The sequence below is a fragment of the Gossypium arboreum genome, chromosome 9 (assembly GCF_025698485.1).
Source record: "Gossypium arboreum isolate Shixiya-1 chromosome 9, ASM2569848v2, whole genome shotgun sequence".
In the NCBI taxonomy this organism is placed as follows: Eukaryota; Viridiplantae; Streptophyta; class Magnoliopsida; order Malvales; family Malvaceae; genus Gossypium; species Gossypium arboreum.
The window spans coordinates 78,155,240-78,176,983 of record NC_069078.1 but is presented as its reverse complement, the minus strand read 5'-3'; the positions used below and the strand labels follow the sequence as shown (position 1 = coordinate 78,176,983).

The 21,744-nt window shown below is 31.2% G+C and overlaps 1 protein-coding gene and 1 long non-coding RNA gene across 2 annotated transcripts; one reads left to right on the top strand and one right to left on the bottom strand.

Moving 5' to 3' along the window:
• Positions 1–8,628: 8,628 nt before the first annotated feature.
• LOC108455991 (uncharacterized) lies at positions 8,629–9,914 on the bottom strand. Its single transcript, XM_017754579.2, has one exon. The coding sequence runs from the start codon at positions 9,799–9,801 to the stop codon at positions 8,629–8,631; it is 1,173 nt and encodes a 390-aa protein (XP_017610068.1). The 5' UTR covers positions 9,802–9,914.
• An 8,603-nt stretch (positions 9,915–18,517) lies between these two features.
• Positions 18,518–21,178, top strand: LOC128280662 (uncharacterized). Its single transcript, XR_008270761.1, has 3 exons — positions 18,518–18,705; positions 19,654–19,725; positions 20,964–21,178. It is a non-coding gene; the product is annotated as an uncharacterized LOC128280662 (long non-coding RNA).
• Positions 21,179–21,744: the final 566 nt, after the last annotated feature.

The window sequence follows — 21,744 nt, the reverse complement described above, 5'->3', positions numbered from 1 at the left end:
TCTTGACTTGTTTCTAATGCATAATTTGGGCTTCGAGGGTCCATTTGAGGGACAATATGATTAATATGTTTAATTTCAGTTATGAATAGTAAATGATATAATTTAACTATATATGTTCTGTAAATTTCACTAATGCTCCATAATCTTGTTCCAGCGATGGATATAGGTTAGGGGTGTTACAGATTCTTACTTGTGATCCTTGGATACATCTTTCTAGCTTATCTTTACCTTAGTATATGTCTTGTTAGGTTACTATCCATATGCCCTTCTGGCTTTTTTGATCATTGTGTTGGCGAACTATTTCCTTTTTTACTTTATTTTTCCTTATTCAACGGATTCCCTAATAATACGCTGGCTCACTATCGTTTCTCATTACTTACATTTTTCGTTCACCCCTTTTCCATGGTTGCAAGATTTCCTCCGGTTACTATCCTGATTATCCACCCGTATTTATTTTTCCGGTAGACTCTCTTATGTTGCCATAGTCGTGTTATGGTCTTACTTTATATACTCCCACGTTTAACGTCTTGGCAGACTACCCTGAGTTTAGTGTCTCGATGAATTTCACATGTTTCCATAGCCGAGCTATGGTCTTACTCGTTAGGTTCCATATTTAAAGCCCTAGCGAACTACCCCGTGTTTACTATCTCCACAGATTCTATTTGTCGTCATAGCTGAGCTATGGTCTTATGCCCCGTAATCCTCGTGTTTACTGTCCTGACGAACTCTGTTGGTTGCTATAGTTGAGCGTAGTCATACACCTCGTAATCCTAAAATGACCTTATCACAATTGCGGTATCGCTCTATAGAGCTTACTGATTGTCGTTATGGTGTTGCTCTATGAAACGTAATAGCCATCAATATTGTCTTATCTCATATCAACCTTGATGCTCGAACACCGAAGTGTCCCCTCCGCAAAGCTTGGAGCTTTGCCTATTACGATTTACTCCCAACAATCCCCAGATGGTGGAATCATAATAGAATTTCAATTTCTTTTTTCCTTTTTCCGTATTCCTCCACCCATTCCTTTATTTATCATCCTAATATTCATGCTCGAACACCGTAGTGTCTTTTCTGCAAGGCCCGGAGCTTCGTTCACACAGTTTGCACTCAGCAATACCGTATTGCGGTATTTAACAAAACCACCCTTTTTACCATCCTAACTTCATCTAGCTTGTCGATGATTCCCTTTCCATATTTCATAGACATTATATGCAAATTCATAAACTACGTTACAATGGCAGATACTCATAACTTACTCATCCTTAAGCAACCAAGCATTCTCAGGCAACATAGATCATGCATCATCATGGAATTCATTTTGGAATTGACACATACTCATGCTTTAGCAAAGCATCCAAAAAATGAGTATAAAAACTCACCTTATGCTTTTTTGCCTTATCAACCTAACTTTTTCGAATGCTAGAGCTTCTATTCTCCTGGTAGCTAAGCATGTAACACCTCTAACCCGTATCCATCACCGAAACAGGGTTACGAAACATTACCAGAATAAATAAATCAATAACAAACTTTTCAAATTATTTAACACCCATGTAAGATATTATTCATAAAGTCTCTTATATGAGCCCTTAAGGCCCAAAACATACATTAGAAACAAGTCGGGACTAAACCAGGTACTCAGAGAATTTTTTGTGAAATATCAAAATTTTTCCTAGGTATAGGGTACACACACCTGCGTGGTCAGGTCGTGTGAGCCACACGGCCAAAAGACGCACCCATGTCTCAGGTCGTGTGGGCATTCGAAATGGGGTACGTGGTCGTGTCCCAACCCATGTCTGTACCTGTGTAACTCTCTGACTTGGGTCACACGGCTAAGTCAAACGCTCGTGTGCTAGTCTGTGTGTAGTTGTAGGGGTTACACGGCCAAGCTACAAGTCCGTATGCCAGACCGCGTGAAAAATCCGGAGCATTCTGATTTAAATTTTAAATATGCAAGGTACACACAGCCAACCCACAAGTCCATGTGTTAGGCCGTGTGTCACACACAGTTGAGGCATACACCCATGTCTCTACTCGTGTGGACGAAAATAGGCCATTTTCAAGGTCATTTTTCTCACCCAATTAGTTTTCCACCTACATAAACATTTTAACACATACACAAGCCAATCCAAGACATTTAAACCAAGCCAAAAATCAAGTCTTATGCATGATATATTACTTCATAAATCCATATATCCAAACTTACCTATTTAACCAAAAATATATTTAGACATACGTATGAAATTTACTATCAATTGACCATACTTAACACTCATATCAAACATGACATTATCTCATATATATATATATATACATCCAAACACATTTATATGCCAACATTGACTATTTAAACCTATACATGCCATTATAACCAAAAATTAATTTACTATTTAATCGAAATGAGCCGATGGGTAGTGTGATGTGTCTCCGACCAGCTTCTAACCTTAATGAGCTTCTGCTACTATAAAACAAAGGAAATAAAATAGAGTAAGCATTTAATGCTTAGTAAGTTCGTATAACAAGAAATAAACTTACCATTCATTTACATTTAAGGTAAGCATACAAAATGCATCCAAGCAATTTGGCTAATAGCCTAAACACACAACTTCATCAACATGTTAGTTATGTATTTCATGTGAATATTAAGAATTAGCGATGAGTTCATCAAATATCAAATTTCCATGTGATGTCAAGTGTATACAGGTAATATCTTATTCAAAATTCACCTTAACTTATATCAGAACTTTGTCCGTTAAACCATTTAAAATATCGATGGATACACGGTAATACACAAAAAGTGTATAAATATGTAATCCGTCAATTCATATTCGAGAATGGTTATTAAAGCACATAATCGGGAAGCCCTCTCTCTAGCCATATAACAGGAAGCTCATCCAGACTATATAATGGGAAGCTCATAAGAGCCATAATCGGGAAGCTCATAAGAGCCAATAACTGATAGCTCCGAAAAGCCATTAAACTGGAAGCTTCAGATAGCCATGTGTTAGAGCCATATCGAAAAGCTCCGAAGAGCCATTAATCAGGAAACTCACAAAGAGCCTTTAATCAGAAAGCTCACGAAGAGCTATATAACGGGATGCTCATAAGAGTTTGCGGCATGTCCACAATACATGCAGGATTACAATTGATCGAGATGCTTCGAAGAGCTATTAACAGGAAGCTCGCAAGAACCATATAACGGGAAGCTCGAGAAGGCTAATAACGGGACGCTCTTTCGAGCTGTGGTGTCTGCAATATATGCAGGACCACAACCAATATGGGAAATCCTGTATCCATTGAATTTCATTTATTCAATCAGAACTTGATGTTTGTCAGGCATTGTCAGATATAATATTAATTTCATATTCATAGCAACAATACAACCCCATACACAACATTCAATTCAAGCAAATAAATATACACAATTTAATTACACGAACTTACCTCGACAATGTTCGTAAACTTGTATGCTACTAATCCGTTACTTTTTCTTTACTTTGATCTATCTCCGTAGTTGGTCTATCCGAATCTATACGAGTAAATTTAGCTCAATTTAATAAAATTCACATTCAATTCAATTCACATCTTAGGTAAAATTACAATTTTTCCCCTATACTTTTATTTAATTCTTATTTCATCCCTAGGCTCGGAAAATGAAATTCATACAATTTAATCCTTATTCCAAGCCTAGTTGAATTTCATATGTCACAATAAACGCCCGTATTTTTCATAAAACTTAGAATTTTTCCATGAATTTTGCATCTTTACAATTTAATCCCTAAATCACAATTTCATCAAAATTCACTTTAAAAATTGTTTATCTATCAACAACCTTTCATTTTCTACCATAAAACTTCATAATTCATGCATACTCATCTATGGAAAAACCCTAGTACTTTGATAACTTTACAAATTAATCGTCGAGATAGCTAGATTAAGCTATTACGATCTCGGAAACATAAAAATTACTAAAAAAGGAACTTGAATACTCACCTAATTGAGCCGAATAAGCTTGCTACCTTCAAGCTCTTCTAACTAGGGTTTTCATGTAAAAATATTTGGGAAAGATGATGAAAAAGATGATCTTTCTTTATTTAATCATTTATCATTTTTTATTATTTTTACTTTCCAATTTAGTCCTTTTCTTTATTTAATTTTCCATGGATGACTAAGCATATTTATCTACTAACTTCTCTTAATGGTCTATTTTCCATATGAGAACCTCCAATTTTGAGTTCCATAGCTATTTGATACTTCTAGCTACTAGAACTTAACTTTTACATTACATGCAATTTTATCAAATTAGACATGTAATCGATAAAATTTTCTTAACAAAATTTTTATATGACATTCCTATCATAATGCAGACCATTCAATAATATTAAAATAATTTTCCTTACGGACTCAGATTTGTGGTCCCGAAACCACTGTTTCAATTTCACTGAAAACGAGCTGTTACAAAGCATGACAACCAAATCATGGGTTGAAATTAGTATTTTTAACTTAAACCTAAGTTTTCCAGAAACATGCAGAATTCTTAAAATGATTATGAAAACCTTTAACTTTGTTTTCTAAATCTTATGTGTACAAAAGGACTAAGAACCTTACCAGCTTCACAAATTCTCTACTTTTTCAACTCAAACCTCATGATTTTTGCTCCATGCAAAGCTTCTAATAACTATCTCTTCATGGAAGCAATCAAAGAAGAAGATGGAGAAAAGAAGTAAAATAGAAAATGAGAAGAATTCTCTCCCCGAGAAGTCATTTCCCCAGCTATTTATAACCATTCCCGCACGGTCTTCAACCGTGTAAAACCCATTCGATTACAATCATTTTGTCTCCCACTAACGAACTAGCTAGTTTTAATCCAGCCGAACCAAACTTATATTTCAACCACATCAGAAAATATTTTCTTCGGCATATTAAAAGATTATAGATGAAATGGTGGACAATCCAAGATGATCCACATCTACAACATCAAAAGCTCCAACATTGTCTACGTGGGCGAGACCGATTGTGGCAAATACGAGATTAGAATTGGAGATTTTTTATGGAATGAGTCATTTCGATATATGGCAACGTTAGGTTCTAGATGCTCTTTTAGCAAGGTCTAGACATTATCGTTGATGGAAAGAAATAAGATGATATGGAGGAGAAAGATTGGAATACTATCAATCGTTTAATATGTGGTACAATTGAATCGTGCCTTTCTCAAGAGCAGAGGTATGTTTTCTCAAAGGAGAATTCTGCAAATAAGTTGTGGTTGGCACTAGAAGAAATTTTTTTTGAAGAAAAACAGTAAGAATAAGCTCCACATGAAGAAAATGTTGTTTCAATTCACTTACGTTCCAGGTACCACTATGAATGATACCTAAACCCGCTAATACTACCTTTGACAGGAATTAATGTTATTTCTTTTACAATGGTGATGTCTTCATTATCGTTTCTCCATTTCTAGTTGTTGTTTATTTTTCTTATGACACATTATATTAGTATTGATCTAATTATTATTAGAATTTTTATTGTCACTCAACCATAAAAAGTTTAAAAATGGTCATATAACTATTCAGTTTAACTTCTTCTTAATTTTTTATAACTAATTGGCTAACGGTGACAGTTTTTAAAATTGGCATAATACTAACTTTAACCCTCAACAGTTATAAATTATGTTAGTTTAGTCTTGATTCTAAAACAATTAGTCCTCAACATTTACACATTGTGTAAATATTTTTTTTTAGTTTTTTTTTGTAGTTTTTTTGGGACATTGAGAGTTAATTTTTTTTTGAATGAAAAGACTGATATTATTAGCACACTGCTCAAAGTGCCAGGGGGTTACATCAAATTAAATCATAAAAGAAAAAAACCATTGAAACAAGAAATAATAAAAGCAAACAACAAGAGAAAACAAAAAAGAAACACACCAAGCATCCAAAACCATAAATGCGCACACAGAAACGTTCAAAAAACCACCAAACCAAAAACAAAACCCACTCTGGCCTTCAAACAAAAGAGAGCACCCACAAAATACCAGCCAAAACCAGCTTCCTTCTCCGTGAAAAAGACTGTTCAGATATGAGAAGAAAACTCAAATGCTTTGGAACCAGCTATGGAGATTCAGAGAACCTTCTCCACTACAAAGCAAACTATGACAGACTTTGATTCGTCTGCAACCAGATCCTCCAATCCCTTTCCAAAACCCGCTTTACAGAAGCCGGAACTCAATCAACCCAAAACCCAAATCTTTGGCTTCTTCGCCCTTCCACTGCCAGGGTATGAGCTGCTTCGTTAACAGCACGAGGAACAAACAGGTAAACTACCTTTTCAAAATAATGTTCTAATTCTCTAATATGATGGATAATAGGTCTGAGAATCGATTTATTATCAACCTTGCTTGCAGTTTTTTAATAACAGTCAAAGAATCCCCTTCTACGATCAGGCACTGGAAACCCATCTGTTGCGTGAACAGAAGCGACCTTTCACATGCCCTTGCTTCAGCAATGAACGCATTAGCAACATCCTCTATCAGATAAGTTACAGCTCCTCTGATTTCCCCTATTGAATCTCTGGCTAAAACTGCTATTGTAGAAGTCCTAGAATCACTTTGAAAGGTAGCGTCGAAATTAATCTTGATGAATCCCAAATCTGAAGGCTTCCAATACTCTTTTTTCAGAAAACCATCAAAGCCACCGAGTTTCTCTTTGTACAGATTCACCTCCTGAACATATCCTCGAATGAATCTAATAACTTCCTGCAAAGAAATTTTGGCACCTTCATGAATCAATTGATTTCTTCTATACCACATGGTCCATACAGAAATTGCAATAATTTGTTTGCTTTGTTCATCTGCTGCAATAAAAGTTTTGACAAAGTGAATCTTATAGTTGGAAGTGTTATCAACAGGATCGGTTTTAATTTAAATTACTTTTACTATGGTATATGTTATTATTTTCATATAACTTTATGTAAATATTTTTTTATGTACATATATCCTCTTTTAGAATTATTTATGTGTATAATATTTTTAAGAACTCTTTTAAATCATATAATTTATTATATTTCATATTATCCTTATGTTTTTTCATATGTATATTTTGTTACTTATATAACTTATATATTTACTTCATTTTTTTACATTATTAATTTTATTTTTTTCAATAATTATACCCAATGTTTATTTGTATATAAAGGTTTCATAAATTGACTTTGTATATTATTTTATATTATAAATGTATATCCCAAGTTTTATGCAAATGTGTCAACTTATATATACCTAGAATGATTGTTAGATAAGGTTTATTGTATTTTGAGTATATTGTTTCATATGTTTTTTACAATGCATTAAATATTTCATCAATTTTAAAATGAATAAACATGTTTTTAAGCGAATTTCTAAGTTTTTGTTGTTCAAAATTTTGAAATAAGGCAATATCTAGTGTTTGGGGAATTTGGGAAAGTCGTGCTCAATCGTACTGGGTATGACCTTCCCGGAGAACCAAATATTTGGATAACCTCTTTTATAATTTTTAATTTTTCAAAAGTCGAAAATTGATCGCATCTTAAAGGTATAAGGGATCGTATCCAATCGTACTGGGTATGAAATCGCATATCTTTGGAACGAAAGATTTTTTATCTCCAATTTGAGCTATTCAAACATTTTTTATATACTTCGGAAAATCTTTTCTTTTAAAATTTTCAAGGACAGCATCAAATCAATTTGGTACCAGTTTTTGGGCGTAATGAGGGTGCTAACCCTTCCTCATACGTAACCGACTATCGAATCCGTTTTTTTATTTTTATTTTTTACCTAAACCAATTTTTTTTTTGGGTTAAACAAAGCATTTTATAGGTGGTCCAATCACACCTAAATCAAAATATTGGTGGCAACTCCACACTCGGTTCCAAAAAGTCGATCCCATTGTTTTCAAAATAAAAAAGGGGTTTCAACAGTATAAATGTTGAGGGTTACAATTGTTATTATGTCGATTTGAAAAGCTATCACCGTTAGCCTATTAGCTACTTGTGACTAAAAAAACAAAATTGAATAATTGAATAATTATTTTATAATTTTTAATAATTGAATGACTAAAATAGTTTGTACTTTTTCTTAATTGCTTGTGGAGATTTTTTATGATGCAGCTATAGTATGGAATGAGCAATCAATTTATAATCCACATAAGCTATGGAGTTTATTTTTTTTAAAATATGATCGTTCAATTTAAAATTCCCGTAACTTTACAATTAAATGACGTGAGTGATATTTTAATTTCACTTTACTTTAAAAGTATTTATATGCTCTTTCAATAAAGAACTAAAGGCAACAACATATACTTTTCTTTTTGGTTACAAAGCAATTAGGGAATTACATTAATAAAATTTGAACATCGATCATTAAAAGTGTCAATAAACAACATTAACCACTCTTCTTTTATACGTTTCAGAAAAACACTATTTTTTTATTAGATCATAATAATTATCTCGCAAAAATTTAACTACTAAATTAGAAAAATAGACAGAAAGAAACACTAACAATTTAGGCAATACTCTGTGACTTTACCAATATCGCGACTTATTGCTGATAAATCAACAAGACACAAAAGAAACTTTATTTTATGGCGAAAAGGTGGTGGATTAGTTTTTGTCATCAAATGGTCCAGTTTCACGACTGCCTGCGGCGCCATGGCTGCTGCTTTCACCACCAAAAAACCTTGAAGGGTTCCCTCCAAAATCACTTGCAGGAGAACTGCTTTCCAGTGGTCCTAACGGGTAATGTCCCGGTCCCATATCATTGTCGAAAGGCCCAATATTGTCGCCTTTAAGCAGATCGTCTCTAAGAGGCTCAAATGGTGGCAGTTCCGGGTTAGCAGTACGAACACTTGAGGAGCTATCATAACCAAATGGAGGCATTGACGACCTCGGTTCTATAGCAGCACTCGAGCTGCCGCCGTAAGAGAATCCTGTCAGCCCCGGCTCAGGTGCAATTCTTGAGCTGCCACCATGAGAGGGTCTTGGCTTCTGGAGACTTGAGTTGCCAACGCCGCCAAGAGATGATCCTGGCAACTTCAAGTGATCCCCGGTAGCAGCAGCAAAGAGGTTATGATATGTTAAGCCCATCTCCCTCCGTATGCTGCTGCTAGCTTCACCTCTAATATAATTGGTGTTAGTATTGGAGTTTAACCGATCCTCCCTGGGAAAATACTCAGAGGTGTCTTTGTCTCCAACACCTGCATTAGCAATGCCAATAGTTTGACCGACTGCAGGTGCACGGCCTTGGGGTGGTGGTGGTGGTAAAGGAGCATCTCCTTGAGTGAGACCAACAGATGAAGAAGGAAATTGTTCATAAAATTCCATAAGTTTCCTTATGTCTGTCCTCATTGTTTCCCCATACCAAATCATGTCATGCAGTTCATTAACGTTAAAGTCATCTGGCATCTTGCCTTGTTCGACTTGAAGCATGAGCTGCCCCACCTTCATTTCCTTGTTTTTCCTGTTTTGCTTCCTGAGTTGGTCTTGCGACTTGGAAATCATCTCTTTGTAGTAGGTCTCCAAGTTCATCGATCTCTTCATGCGTTCTACCTCGGGAACTTCATTGAACTTCCGTAGCAGTCGTTCCACCTCTTCACGTGACAGCCACACTATTGGCTCCTTTTCGTTTCGACTGTATATTACAATGCCACCTTCTACACCACATAAAGTGGTCAGCTCCGTCACTTTCTTCACCAGCCCTTGCCTCCTTTTCCTCAGGCTTGCTCTTCGGGCACTGCTATTTTCTATCCAAGCAAGCTTAACCTTCTTTCTTGTCATTGCTATTGCTAGTTTTGCAACTTAACAGTTTCTGATTGTTTGCCAACTAGTGCTCTCTCTCTCTTGGTCTCCAACTGTTTCTAACGGAGGGTAAAGGAAAGAATTGGGTTGCTTGAAACGAGTGGCGAATAAGGCCTTTATATAGTGAGTAAGTACAAGGCAAAATGGGGAGTTTCAAGGCTAAATCATTTGGAGACTCAAAGAACACTAAGGCATATCCATAATAGGTAACGAAATCCACTTGTCAAAGATTTTGTATATAAATGATGGTAATCTTTGTTAATTATGGCAATATAAATCACCATTTGGATTTGGTTAACCTTAAAACATCTATTTATTCATGATGGTAAAGAAATAATATTGTGTTTAAAAATTAAATTTATTTGCCTGATTCTTATAATAACATTGTGTGTCTCACTTTACAATTATGAAATTTATCGTCTAAGAATAAAAAATATAAAAATTACTAATTTAAATTTAGATTTATAATAATCAAAAGTATACATATAGTAACTCTTAAAATATATTCCACAAATCATAAATTAGAGAAATCATCAGTTTTCTGTGATGAATTTTAGTGTAATATATCAAAAACTTTTCATAGCATATTAATTTAATTTTAAATTAGACGTGTAGACAGTGACTAATTTAGAGGGGGCTGGCATGGACCTCAACCCCTCTTAAAATGTAAAATTGTTATTTAAGCCTTTAAATTTTTTAAAAATTTTAAACTAGTAAAGGTAAAATTATACTTTACCCCCTTAAAATTATAAAAATTCGATTTAATTCTTTAAAAATTATAAAGATACGACTATAAAAATTAAAATTTCATTCACCCTCTAAAAGATCGTTCTAGCTTCACCCCGCATGTAGAAATTATAATAAAATAATATATATAAATAATAGAACGTTAGCTAGTTATTGACCGTGGTGTAGATTTTTATTTATGACCTAAATACCTCAACTTTTTTCACAAACAAAATTTGTGTTTTAGAAATCCATCAAATATTTCGTTATTATTTCATTAAAATTGAAGGACATTTGGATGAAATTTTCATGCGACACAATGATATATATGGTAACTTCTATTCAATTTTAGGTAAATAAATAAATTTATAAAATTTGAAACAAAACTTTTAAAAATGGAGATGCAAATAATAAAATTTTATTTACCTGTGAGAAAAAGTCTTAAATTTTAATAAAATTTAGAATCAAATGTAACAAATATATAGATACAAAATATATTTATAATTTTGACATCTTAAATATGTATCTAACATTATATCTAATTTAGATTTCAAAATAAAGAATTATATTTAATATTATATTTGAAAGGAAAGTCGAGTTCCCATATATAAAATTCTTATTGTGACTATTTCCATATATAGAATTCTTATTTTGACCATTTCCACGTATAGAATTGACGGCTAACCAAAATCAGACGGAAACCATGCATGCATGTAACCAACCACCCTATGTGTTAAAATTAAACATTATGCCATATTTCTCTATAAGGTGCTTGGAAAGTTTTTGTCCAACATCTACACCAATCAAAATTAGGTGTTTAGAGGCATTTGGGTCTAAAAATTAGGGTTGAAATCAACTATATAAAGTTAGTCTTGGTTGAATGAAAAGGGAACTCTTTTGCTTAAGTTTTTTGTCATCTTTTCCCTCGGTTTTAGGTTAGGGTTAGGTTTTTTTCTTTTATTTTTCTTTTTATTTTTAGTTTAGGTTCTTTCTTTTCTTTTTAGGTTAGATTTTAATTTTGTTATTTACTTTCTTCTTTATTGTTAAAGATTTTGTAAACAATGATGGATAAACTCTTGAGCATCAATGAAACTTCATCAATTGAATGAGCATTTTCTTGAACCCTTTGTTTTCATCTTATGCTTACAATATGTTTGATAAAATGCTTGTTAGGAATTTGAGTTTCAGTATGTGCTAAATTTGTTAGATGGTTGGTTGATTGATTGTTTGTTAGCTTAAGTTAAGTCAATGTCTATTTTTGATTGATTAGTTGTTAGATTATACAGAAATGCTTAATATGTTAGAATTGATGCCTCTAATGAAATACCTAGATAAACGAGATTGAGAGGAGAGTTTATCTTTAGATAGTTCGATATAATCATGTCAAGTAGTGAGAACGAAAAGTAATCTATATGCCTAGGTGAGATTGAGAGGTAATCTTAGGTGATATCTTTTAGTCTAGGATGAGACTAAGAGGAGATTCCTAACTAAGAGTGACAACCAATATAACTAGTATAGGTTCATTAGTTTAATTGGCACTCAACTAATAAATCGACCATCGTTTAATCATTTATATTATCTAAAATATTAGGAATAAAGTTTAGCTTAGTTAGTTTAATTAATAGTTTAATTTTAGTTTATAAACAATTTTATTTAGACTTGCACTAATAATTTCTGACTCGATTAGACCAGTAATTGCTTAACTTGTAATTAACTTAATAAATGTATTTACCCACTTGTCAATCCTTTGGGTTCGAACTTTGGGATACTCGAGTATCCCATTGACACTACAAATATTACAACTGACAATGTATATTTGTAGTTAAAACAAAACTTTAAAATAGTTTTTACAATTTTTATTTTTGTGTTTATGTGCACGTGCGAAGTGACCCATTATTTTCAAAACAACCATTAAACACCAATTCACAACAACCTAATCAAGTGACTATTGGTCTATTTCCACCATTTAAACATCATCATATATCCTTCACACTATTCACATGTCAACATTTAACTAACATTGCTATTCAATATACCAGATTGACAATACATCACATCTCAACTCATATATGTTCATTTTCATAATACAACCATTTTACTTTAACAACTCATATGGTTAACCTCAAATTAACATTTACCGATCCAAGATTTCGAAATGACCATTTACATTATAAAACTTATTTAACCTTAGGTACATGTCATATTTCAAAATATAAAGGAACTATACAAACATTACTATGTTGAAGGTTGTGGTTTGGATCTGGATTACTCCTTAAGCCTTTGAGATCTACTAATACCTACACACTGAATAAACAAACCATACACTGAGTGATAAAGCTCACTGATACTTTCATGATTCAAGATAATAAAGCAACAACATTATCATGTTAAGTATACAACAACACATGATCTAATTTAACCATTTAAGTCTCAAGAATCAAATTTCTGTACTAATCCATTTAACCAAGTTTTTACACACATTTCAAGCCATGTATTATAACCACATAACATATCCATATCCATCTCCATTTCATTTCATACTACCTATTCATTTCATTATCTCGTTGTTTCTCGAATCTATAGATTCATTTCATTACCATATCGGCCCTCAAGGCTTATTTAAAATGGTTTGCATGATCTTCCACATATTGTCATTTGATACATTTTATATACATACATATATTGTACCATTTTTGGAAAAAATATGGTTCAAAAATGATTTTCTTGCACAACTGAAAATAAAAATTTTAAAAATAGATCCGGTTTGTGATATTTATAGCAATAAACACTAGGTCGTATTTGCACATGTGTTTTTGGATAGACAGATCCTTGTCATTCCTAGCTTTCAACCAAATGATCTTCTTCGCTATTCTCGTACCAAGTGTGTGCTCGAACGAATCGAACCAAACACAGAACCAGAAATAGTTTTCTTTTCTTTAGTTTGAAAAAAAAAATCCCTTCTCAAATAGAAACCTGCAGAATTGTTATTTCGGAAAATATATTTAATTCTTAAAGAATAAAAGTTTCTCTATTTGCGGGCAAAATAACGATATCTGAAAGTTGTGTTAATAGCCCTATCGGTGTCATATATTTATAGGGAGAGAAGGTAGAACTCTTGTTAAATTGTAGAATCTTATTTCGACTAGAAAAATGAACTCCTAGTCTAACTATAATTATAAGTATTGGATTAAAAATGAACTCTTGTTAAACATGAGGGGCTTTCAGGTCTTTCCTATATCAGATCTAATTACAAGTACTTCCCGGGCTTTTAACCTAATTCTTTATAATTCGATCCAACCAGATATTTGTTTTTTATTTTTCTATTTCCCAAAATAAAATTTAATATATTTCCAATTAAATAATTTTCTCAACTCAATTCTAATTCCGTTAAAATCATAACGACTTTACCATAAAGGAATTTATGAAAAATATATTTAATATTTCTTTATTCAACGGTTCACTATGAACAAATGGTTTATTTTTATTTTTGAACTTCATTTAATTCGAAAAACATAAATTCATTTTTTAGATCATTTTCATTTTCATTTTGGAGAAACCATATTCATTTCCAAATGATTTCATTTTTCTATTTTTATTTTCATTTTGGAGAAAACCATAATTATTTCCAAATGATTTCTCATTTCTCCATTTTCACCATTTCTATTCATTTTTGTTCATTTAATTCAAAATGCAATTCCTTTTCAGTTTCAACAAGCTAGTAGAGAGACCGATTGGATATATACAATTCAAGCTTAATTAATTTATAATTAAGTTTCATCTTTTCGCCTATTAATTATAAACTTATTTCGTCACGAAGTCATTCCACTATAGTATCTTGATTGAGTTTTCCCCAATGTCATACCATTACGAAAGCAACTCGATTAGTGTTCGTCCAATGATCTTGTCATAAGTATGTTACCCTCATAGGATATCTTTAATCTATCTAGAATAATATTCATTCTCCCAATATGATCCTATTATCTCATGGTAACCATTACATCTTCCTTAATCAAAAGTCAATTACTATCAAATAATAATAAAATCATTCATCATAAAGACGAACGACCTGTGACCACGTTTACTTTTCATCAACCATGTAATGCTAAAGAGATGATATCATTTACCCTTGTCTCGAACTATGAATTTCACTATTATGGATGATGCTACATACTGTAAATGCCATACACCCAATACACCATCCACTCAGGATTTAGGTATGCCACACTATAAATGTCACAAGTGAAAAATCCTTAAACAGATTCAAGATATATTTTTCTTAGGTTCAGTTTGATGTACTATTAGTCCAGTTAATCATATCTATGTATTTATCTTCTGGGAATCATCCGCTCCGATGCCCAAGACAAAGCATCTCTTCAATTGGACTTGATAGACGACATATTAATCTTTCAATTGGTTTGCTCATTTCTGATTAGACTAATGACATGTTTAGATTTGTCTACTAATATAATATGTCTTTCTGTATTACAATCCGACCACGTAACACCATTTAATATAGTTTAAACATTAGACAACCAATAATCAACATTTTCTTCTACTTTGCTTTGCGTTCAAAAAACCACATGAAGACAATCATACAAAGTATATAAATGTACTCAATGAATTTTTTGTTTATAAATGTACTCAATGAATTTGTTTTATTAACTAATCTGTTCGAAAAATTACAAGTTTAAAAACAAATATACTACATTCAGGGCCCCAGGTCCAACGCCATTCATATAATGATTTAATTTAGTATCAGTCATCAAGTTTATGTTTTATAATCCCTATTAACCAAACTCAAACTCAAGATGAATACACAAACCATCCAAACAACAGACCAATTTAGTACCTTTGTGCATCATCAGAAAGTCTGAAGTAATCTGCGCTTAGTGCTATCAAATCATATTGGCACATAGTGCATCATTGAAAAGACAGAAGTAATCTGCACTTAGCACTATCATATCATACTGACACATAGTGCACAAAATATAACCAAAGTATAATCCCATACACAATTTAATCTTATGAAATGTCAACTATATTCGACTTTGCCCAAACATTTAACAGGGTATCGATGATCCAATTACATTTTATAAACCAATTCACATATCATGCTCTCATATTGTTTCACCATTAATTCACAACACATATCATTGACCAATTCATATCATGCTTGTTTCTAATATATATGCAATTCAATCCATTCTCGACATTCAATATCATGATGTATAAACTGAGTTATGAAATAATAATACGCTTATCTCAATAGGTAGACTTGCAACAATCACATATATGTATCTATGCATATGTATATGTATTTATGTATTGAACTCGAATCATGAAAATACAAACTGAATTTGTCAGTCGTCTACGACTCTTATCTTTCCTTTCTCTCACGACCACCCGATATCATCTTTAACTACTTTTGATATTGCAATTATAAAACGATGTCAATTCACATCCTAATCAGATTAAAATCATAGCAAACATATTTTACATTTTATTCATTTTAGTCCTTATATCTGAGATATTCGTATTTTTCAATATCCAATATCGAATCAAAATCTGATTTCACATTATTCCATTAGAGACCTTATACTTCCTACTTATAATAAAATTTCATGATATTTTTTAAATTATCCAATTTAGTCCCTAATGTCACAAAGTCATCAACTAGTTTAAATCGGTCTCTAATTTAGTCATTTTCACAATATAAGCTTATTAACTATTAGTTTCTTCAAATTAAGCTCAAAATCATCAATTTCACTATAATTAAAACTTGCTAAATATCAACTAATTGAACAAATTAACATATGAGCTAGCTAGATCAAACTTACATGATTCAACTTTTATAAAAATTTAACTTAGTTACCTTTGAAAATTGGTGGTCAAATGTTGCTTGGGTGTTTAAAGTTTTTCTTCTCTTTTGTTTACTTTAATGGTGTACAATTTGGGGATGAAGATTACGTGTTCATTTTTCCATCCACTAAAGTTTGCTATTTATAATTTATGGAAATGGGGTTTCAAAATCATTTTTTTTACACCATCTAAAATCGGGTCGTTATAGTAACACACTTATGACAAGGTTATTGGATGAACACTGATTGAGTTGCTTTCATAATGGTATGTAATTAGGAGAGACCAGTCATGATATTATAATGGAATGACTTCATGACTAAATAAGTTTATAATTAATAGACGGAAAGTTTGAACTTAATTATATATCATTTGTGTCCTAATTATATATGTTCAATTTGTCCCTCCGCTAGCTTGTTAAAATCATAAATGAACTGCATAAAGAATTAAATGGAAAAAAATGATGGAAATGATAAAGTTAGATAAATGAGTTACGTTCGGAAATGAAGGCGTTTTCTCAATTAGTATAGAAATGACTTGAGGATTAATTTAAAATTTTTAAATTATTATTTAATTAAATAATTGGAGTTCGAAATGAAATTAAGTTAATTAGTCATGGTGAATTATTTGAATATAGAAATTAAATATATTTTCTCATAAAGTCTTTTACGGTAAAGTTGTTATAATTTTAACAACATTAGAGTTGGGTTGAGAAAATTATTTAATTGAAAAATATTTTATTTTATTAAATTAATTTATAATAATATTTATTCTAGGAAATAGATATTTATTTCAGAAATAGAAAAACATGTAATTGGCCCCAATATAGGAGAGACCCAAACTCCCCACATATGAGATATTAGGGTTGTCCCCTTTCTTTTCTTTTAGTTAAACTAAAAGACTAGTTTTTTATTAAATAAATATCATATGTATTATACTAATTCAATAAGTATTCTCTTATCTCTCACTATAAATAGATGATATTTGAATGATCATCAAAGGTATGGTGAAGTCTGCATATTTTGTTCTGGTATGAATAAATTTCTTACTTAATAACTGTCTGAAATATGGGTTTTTGAGATCGTTAGATTCATGATATGGTAATTTTTATTATTTCTGATTGAAATACATGGTTTATATTCTGACTCTAGAACAAATATAAGAAGTTTGAGGTATGTAATAATAGTTTACCGCACTGCATGAAGCTCTATATGTTGAAATGTAAAACTTCACAGTATCTGATTGAATATGGTGAGAAAATAAAAATGCAAGGCTGTTTGATTTGTGAAATTGAATAAGAGTGGAAGAGATTGAAAAAGAGAGGTCAGATTCTCGTTCTGCTTAGGTACCTGAAATTATAGAAAGAGTTAGTCGGTAATGAATTGATTGGTTTCACCTCCGAAGCTACACAAAATTTGTGATGCTCAGAAAATGTAGGTCAAATCTCTTATATGTTAGCTTGACAAGGGATATTGAAATTTAAATTGATTCATTGTATGAAGAAGAAGAACCAATTGAGATACTAGATTGCAATGTGAAGTTACAATACTGATGAAGCAATATGGGAACCGAAAGAAACAGTGAGACTTTTATACCCCTACCTCTTTTCAGGTAAAATTCGAAGACGAAATTCATTAAAAGGGGGGAGAATTGTAATGACCCAAATTTTACGGTTATCGGGAAAGTGAATTTTCGGATCTCCATTTCTAAAAAAATAGATTCGTAAATATTTATTAAAATATTTACGAAGTCAATTGAATGGTTAATTAGACTTTAATTAAGTAAATTTAGCTTAATTAAGAGTAATTAGTGGAAATGATTAAATTGAATTAAGTGTGAAAGTTTAATTATAGAATAAAGAAAAGTGAAGGGACTAAATAAGAAATAAGCCAAAAAGGGTGACAAATGTATGGTTAAAATAAGTTAAATGTGTACAAATATAAATGGTACACATGTATTATACATGTGTATTTACTTATTATATAAGTAAAATAATAATAATTAAAATATATTATATTAATATTATTTTATATTAATTAATTAAATAAATAAAAGTTATGACAAGTGTGAGGTGAAAAATTAATACATGTGTATTAATAAATATAACATATATAAATAATAAATATTATAATAGTTTAATAATAAAATAAAGAAATAAAATAAAGAAATAAATGAAATATAAAGAAATGAAAAGAAAAACAAAGCTAACGAAACAGAGAAGAACAGGGGAGAAAGAAAGGAAAGAAAGAAAGAAAGGGAGAAAAGGGAAAATCAAGGTTTTGAAGCTTTAAACTTTAATAGGTATGTCAATTTAGCCTTTTTTACTTAATTTTGATGTTTTAAAAGCTTTAGAACAATGTTTTGATGAAATTAAGTTGATATTTTGAAAGTTATTAGATTTATAAATATTGTTCATGTTGAGTAAAATGATGAATTAAAGGCTAAATTGATAGAAATTTAAGTTAGAAATGAAATAAGGATTAATTGTAAAGTGATTCATAAGTTTTATGCTTTAAGGACTAAATTGAAAGAATTTTGAAATTATAATTTTATGATGAAAATATATAATTATGTCTAATTTTGGTTAAAATTGAGTAGAAATAAAGTATGAATTAAAATAGAAAAGTAAGTGAATTTAGTTAGGATTAAATTGAAATTAAAAGTAGAAAATCAACATTTTGCACTAAGACTATTTTGGACAGCAGCAGTAGTTTAAGTTTGAAAAATCACCAAAAAATGTAGAAATTAAATTGGAGGATGAATAAAATATGGAATTAAATTTTATTGAGTCTAGTTTCTTATAAAAGAAACGGTTTAAGCAATTGAGTTGTAAATTATGAGATATAATGAATTTTGTGAGACAAGGTTAGAATGAATTCGGGTTCCCCTGTTCTGAATTTGGAAAATCACCAAAATTTGGAGAAAAATAATTAGAGGGTTAAAGTTATATTTTTAGAATCCCTAATGAGTCTATTTTTAGGAGAAATCAACGGGAATATTATCCGAGTTCTGTACTGTGAGATAATTAATTTTTAGTGAAGAAGGGTCGAAACTGTCAGATAGCAGAATAAGGGTGAATTTAAAGAATAAACTGTACTTAATGGCTAAACCAAAAATTCTGAAAATTTTATGGTAAGAATATTTGTGAGTCTAGTTTCAGGAAAAATTAACGGATCTTAATTTAGAATTCTGTAACTCAAGATATAAATTAGTAATGTATTAATGATTATGAATTGTATTATTTCGTAGTCAATGTGGTACCAAAAATCTCGGCTAAGGAAGGACAAGACAAAGTCGACGGGAGTTAGCTCGAAAATTATGGTTTGTATTTCTATAATCCGAACTCAGTCATTATTTGTTATATTTATATACATATGACAATTGTTAGTGTTAGAATTATGATGTTTTACAATCGAAATGGATTGATTTTGGTATGTGATGAATTTATCAAATTTATATTGATTGAAATCATTTTGATTGAATTTATGTTGATTGAAATATATATTATATATATGATTTATGTAAAAATTTGAATATTGAATGAATGTTATATTGAAAAATTATATTGATTGGAATATGAGGAATTGATATGAATATATGAGATTTGTGATAATTGAATATTTGATATTGAAAAGTGAATTGAGTTGTATTGAATTATGAATTAATGTGAATAATTGAAATATATTTGTTGAATTGAATGAAAATATATGAAATTATGAAAATGTGTGAACATATGTGATTATTAGAATGGTATATTGATGAAAGATTTATTAAATTGAGAAAGTGAATCGAATACCCTATTAACAGTATCGGACCAGATTGGATACAAATGGCATGCCATTGGATTTATGATGTGATAAGGAGATTTGTAGTTCGGCCGAGAAGATGTTTCTGTTATTATATACTTCGGTTTATCTGAAGAGGCATTTAATGCCTTATTGGTGTGTTTGGGAGGATATGATATACTGGTGTGTTATGGAGGATTTATAATATTCCGGGTGTGTTTGGGTTGGATATTTTGGTGTGTTTGGGTTGGATATTCTAGTGTGTTTGGGAGGAATCCACGTATCTATCAGAGTCCGAGTCTTATTAATAGGGGTAAATAAGTGAAAAGATAAATCGGGTGAATTTGATTGATTGAGTTATTGGAATGAAATGAGAAATTGAATTGAGAATTGAAATTGAGATATGAGATTGAAAACATGAACCAAAAGGTTCATGAAATGAGTGAAGTTCAAATGGATGATGATTGATGTTAGAATGAATTAAAATGGTATATTGTTAAGAAGTAAAGTGTGAATATAAATGAATTGTGAATATATTGTAAAGAATTTATACGGTAAGCAAATGAAAAGAATTGAGCAAATATGTTGTTGTGTTTGTTATATGGCTTGTATAGAATTTTTATGGTAAGTAAATGAAACTTATCTATAAAATAAATAAATGAATAGTTATATTTGTTATTGTGATTTTAAGTTTAATTGTTATATTATCAAGTGTTCGGATTATAGAAATACCACTGATTGTATACTCAGCGTACTATTTGTTTCCGTGCGCAGGTTAAGTTAAGGCTAGACTGTCGAATCAGCATTCCAGGCCGATCCCGAATTCAATGAGGTAAAGTATGTTGAGTATTGATAATGGCATGTACCTAGGATGTTTAATGAGAGTCATTTAAGTTGTAAAAGTATTGATGAACTAAGTAAATTATGGTTGGCAACGGTATATAGTATGAATTTTGAAATATAAAAAAAAAATTCGTATTGATTCTAAATTAGTTCCAAATTGAATTTACTGTCCATATTGGACCGCGAGGGCCCATTAAAGGGACGACATCTTAAAACTAGGATGAGTATGAATATTTATTTTAATTAATGACTGAAATTGGAGTGTACTGACTGGTAATGTTTTGTAACCCTGTTTTGACGACAGTATAGGGTTAAGGGACGTTACATTTTATATAGAGATTGGAAGGAGGAAATGTACATGACTTATCTAGAAGGATTCAAGATTGCTGGAAAAGAAAAATCAGTGTGTAAACTTGAAAAAACGTTTACAACTTAAAGTAATCTCCGAGGTAGTGGTATAAATGATTTGACAAGTTTATGACAAAAGAAAAGTACACAAGGAGAAAATATGATCATTGTGTGTATTTTCGTAAGCTTCAAGATGGTTCTATCATATATCTTCTTCTTTATGTTGATGATATGTTGCTAGCTTCCAAAAGTCAAATAGAAATTGAGAAGCTAAAGACACGGTTGAAACATAAGTTTGAGATCAAAGGTCTAGGAGAAGCAAAAAAGATTATGGCTTGGAGATAACTCGAGATAGAACCTTGAA

Bases quoted from the DNA above. Each gene is read 5' to 3' on its own strand.
- LOC108455991 (XM_017754579.2), bottom strand. From the start codon at position 9,801: ATGACAAGAAAGAAGGTTAAGCTTGCTTGGATAGAAAATAGCAGTGCC.